We start from the raw sequence: 4,360 nt of genomic DNA, 5'->3' as shown, positions 1-4,360 counted from the left end.
CACACACAAACAAAGACATTTTTCACTAAGGAGTACATTGTAAAGAAATTATTCCTCATGTTCAGTGTCTCTCTTTTCTTTTCTTTTTTTTTTTAAATATGTTTTTAGGGCATTTCTGTTTTATTGGGATAGAGACAGTAGAGATTGACAGGAAGGATGGGTGAGAGAGAGATAGGAGGGATGACATGCAAGATAGGTCGATGGCCGGAATTGAACCAGGGACCTTGCGGTGATATGGTATGCGCCTTAGTGTGCTACGCCACTGAGCGCCCCCAAGTTCAGTGTCTCTTTACCTTGCCAATTTTATGTCCCAGGCCACCGAAGCTGATGTCCCCATAAGAGTCTGTGGGCACCTCGCGGACATGCCTGTGTTTGTCCCAGGACTCGCCCATGAAGCCGTCAGGCTTGATAGCCTCGTCAACATGGTCGGTCTTGGGGTAGCCACACTTACAGAGCCCTTCTCTGTGGGGAAGAGAGACTGGCTTTTAGGAAAGGTATATGCACACATCTTGAGACAAAAAAACCCCAACCCAGATAACAGATTTGAGTAAACAATAGAAGAAAGAATCCTAAACAAGTCCATGAATCAGTTGTTTGTATTTCTATTGAGCTGTACTAATGCACACACACAGTGCAGGTTAAACAACCATGAGCATTAGGAACCGTTGGATGATATATTCTTACCGTGGTAAGAGGCTTTGCCACTATTATCATGCCACTGCATTACACAGAGCATGTGCCACAAGTGTGACGTATTGCATGTGATTGACAAAGCTTCTGATTGGATAATTGACCATTGAGTTTGACCACTGACCACTGAGTTTGACCACTGACCACTGAGTTTGTATTAAAAATGAAATTCAAAACAAACTGTTTTTGAGTTCGAAGCCCATAGGAGGCGATGCAGATCAGAGCCCGTTGGCAGAGAGCTTGTTCAAAGGCTGCACCTCTTACTGCCTCCTGGGCTGCAACTCTTACTGCCCCCTGGGCTGCACCTCTTACTGCCCCCTGGGCTGCACCTCTTACTGCCTCCTGGGCTGCAACTCTTACTGCCTCCTGGGCTGCAACTCTTACTGCCCCCTGGGCTGCACCTCTTACTGCCCCCTGGGCTGCACCTCTTACTGCCCCCTGGGCTGCAACTCTTACTGCCTCCTGGGCTGCACCTCTTACTGCCTCCTGGGCTGCAACTCTTACTGCCCCCTGGGCTGCAACTCTTACTGCCTCCTGGGCTCCTTTGCGCTCAAAACAGCCTCAATTCTTCAGGGCATTGAGTTCATAAGATGTTGGAAACATTCCTTTGAGATTCTGGTCCATGAAGACATGACTGCATCACGCAATTCCTGCAGATTTGTCAGGTGCACTTTCAACTGGGAAGGCCGCTGAAGAACCCTGAAGAACCAGTTTGAGATGACTTGTGCTTTGTGACATGGTGCATTATCATGCTGGAAGTAGCCATTAGAGGATGGGTAAGTTGTGGCCATGAAGGGATGCACATGGTCAGCAACAATACTCAAATAGGCTGTGGCATTCAAGCGATGATTGATTGGCATTAACGGGCCCAAAGTGTGCCAAGAAAACATTCCCCAGACCATTCCACCACCTCCACCATGAGAAAGTGTACAGGTGTTCCTAATAAGGTGTTCAGTGAGTGTATATTGAAGAAGGTTAAGTAAATGAAACTGATAAACTGATAAACTGATAAATGATTGAAACCCGGCCGTTTCTGTTGGTCTCTACTTGACGCTGCCTGCTGAACCCAGATCCAAGCCCGTCACACTTCCCCCTTGTGACACGCGCACCCTGTACCCTGTACATGCCAGAAAGAGCACAACACGCAGAGAGAACAACATCAAAATCTGTGTCGTACAACTTTGTTTTCAGAAAACAAGCCTCTTCAGCGCCTCTGAATAACACACCCTGGACTCTCATATCGGCTTGGCTGGCAGCAGCAGCATTAGCAGCATTAGCGACAGCACAAGAATCAAGGTCAGTTCAGAGACACGCTTTCACTTTCACACACACAAACACACTGTTTACCACACTGCCCCAAAAACACACTCCGACCAATACACACCAGCCTACCTGGCGTCCTCTACGTAGAAGCAGCACTCCTTCTTCTTGACGTTCTCCTTGATCCAGCAGGCCAGGGAGCTGCGCTGGAAGGAGGGAGACAGAGACAGGTACTTGGAGGTTGTGGCTACGCTGATAGCCAGCGTCTGAACGAGGTTGGGCTCTTCTACGGGGGCTTCTTCCCCCATCCTGAGAGGAGGTGGACGGGGGTGAGGTGAGGAGCTCTCCCTGCAGTGTGGACTGTGGCTGGGGATGGGGCTTGGGGAGGAGAGATACTGCTCTGACTGCAGTGTGGACTGTGGCTGGGGATGGGGCTTGGGGAGGAGAGATACTGCTCTGACTGCAGTCAGTGGCTGTGGTCAGTGGTACAGCTCGGCACTGCATCAGTGATGTCACAGCAGACAGGCTGGAGCGGGAGGGATGCTGAGTCGGCCTGGGACGTGACTGAGGGTCTACTGTACCGCGTAGTGCACAGGACGGGGGAAAGCTGCTCACGCAATCAATAAGTAACTGGAGGACAGGGAGTGGATGAGAGGGAACCTCCTTTTGGCTGTCTGTCAGGAGCAAATAATGCTGATATCTATGTTTATCTCTCGTACTCAGATCTGAATTGAAAGTGAAATGATATTTTTTTAATATATATATGCGTTGTGATAACAGATATATCCTCATTTTGATTCTCAAAGAAGAAGAATATTGAACGCTCCAACTTTTGATGGTACAAAGTACACAGGTAAGTTCTACTACTAGCTGTGGCTCAATAAATAAAAGTGTTATTATGTAACTGTACTTTATGCATTTCCCATTGCACTGAACTGCATTCATCGTATCCATGAAATGATACTGAAAATACTGTAAATTACCTGTGGTTTAAATACTATAATTAAATATAGATATTTAACTCACCTTTTTAATGTAGAGCAGTCGACTCAGTCCTACTTTTCCCAGAATGTTAACTTCCTCAGCATGGACTTTGGTCTCAGATCGGGCCAACATTTCTGTTGAGGATTGAGCACAGAATTAAAATCCTATCTAGTTAAAAGAACAAGTCAAATACTAGAAAATGAATCCTTCAGAAAACAGACATCCCCAGTACAAGCTCCACAGACTCAGGTTGGCACCCATCTATGACTGAAGCATAACAGGTGCAAGAACAGTCAAGGTTTCTCTGACGATAAAAAAAATCAATAAAGCTCTAAGAAAAATGTGCCTTAATTTTCATTTAATCATCAATTAATACTCACCGTACATCTTTGCGTAAAATCATTAATATGTTGCAACAGATCCAAATAACAGTCCTTTGTGCACAGAGTTGACAAAGAAAGACTCCCCTCCTGTACTACATAACAGTGCAGAGAGGCTCCACCCCTGAAGTCAATAATAACCCTACTACCACCTCCAAACTACCACCTCCAAACTTCTGGTGGAGAATAAATCCTGCGATAGGGGACAGCCACAGTTGAGGGGTTATATTACAACAAACAAACAGTAGCAAGATATCCTGTAATGACCTTGCAACTTTATGGTACTTATCATATGATGTATAGTACTGTACTGTACATGTGTATGACTCAACTGATGTAATCAATTTACTTAAGAAGGGTTGTATAATACATACCTTTTTTACATGTATGTTTCTACTAGTTGCATATTTTCCTCATACGTCCCAGAGGAGAGATCTCCCTTGTGCCATCCACTACAAACAACCTGTGGAGGTACAGTTTATTATATCTAACAGACATTATTACCTTTTTGCCTTCACGTCTCTGGGTTCCTCCTTTACTTGATTGCGCGTCAGCAACACTATCGAGACCAGAGCGGTTTCTTCAGTCATATGCTGTATGCGCCACATTATTTTCACCAATGTTAAAAATGTGTTCCTGACACCTGCATCCGTCGTCGCAGCAATTGTTGCCAGGTGATTTAACTCTCTGGGGATCCAGTTACACTGGCGAAGTTCTATTCACCCCGTCAGATTAGTTTACAGTTGCTGAATTATAGAAGTATGCCAAAACAATGCAGTGAGTTTTCTGTTATCATTAACCAGGCTTTCATCTTAAATTTGCTTTAACTATTGGAAGAGTGTCGACAGTATATCTGTATTCACAAAACCTATGAGTCAAACAGATATCAAACGCATCTTTATTGAACGGTAGAATTTAGAAATAGAAATACTCTCATCCACCTTAACCATCATAGTAATACTCAGATTTTCAAACATTGATGTCTGTTATGACACACACATTCCTGCTCAAACATTTCTGAAGGGCTTTTCCAGGTCAAATGGTCG

General features: G+C 44.9%; 1 protein-coding gene across 1 annotated transcript in view; it reads right to left on the bottom strand.

The window, feature by feature from the left end:
- The window catches only part of trpm2 (transient receptor potential cation channel, subfamily M, member 2), a gene marked incomplete at both ends in the record, with an annotated part of 19,139 nt that extends 15,818 nt beyond the window's left edge, over positions 1-3,321 (bottom strand). Inside the window, 4 exons of the mRNA XM_083682036.1 lie at positions 294-462; positions 2,083-2,366; positions 2,977-3,068; positions 3,315-3,321. Coding sequence (XP_083538162.1) covers positions 294-462; positions 2,083-2,366; positions 2,977-3,068; positions 3,315-3,321 — 552 coding nt within the window. The remainder of the gene's footprint in view (positions 1-293; positions 463-2,082; positions 2,367-2,976; positions 3,069-3,314) is intronic.
- Positions 3,322-4,360: the final 1,039 nt, after the last annotated feature.

The sequence above is a fragment of the Argentina silus genome (assembly GCF_951799395.1).
Source record: "Argentina silus genome assembly, chromosome: 12".
In the NCBI taxonomy this organism is placed as follows: Eukaryota; Metazoa; Chordata; class Actinopteri; order Argentiniformes; family Argentinidae; genus Argentina; species Argentina silus.
The sequence above is the reverse complement of the archived record's forward strand: the minus strand, read 5'-3'. Positions and strand labels throughout refer to the sequence as shown.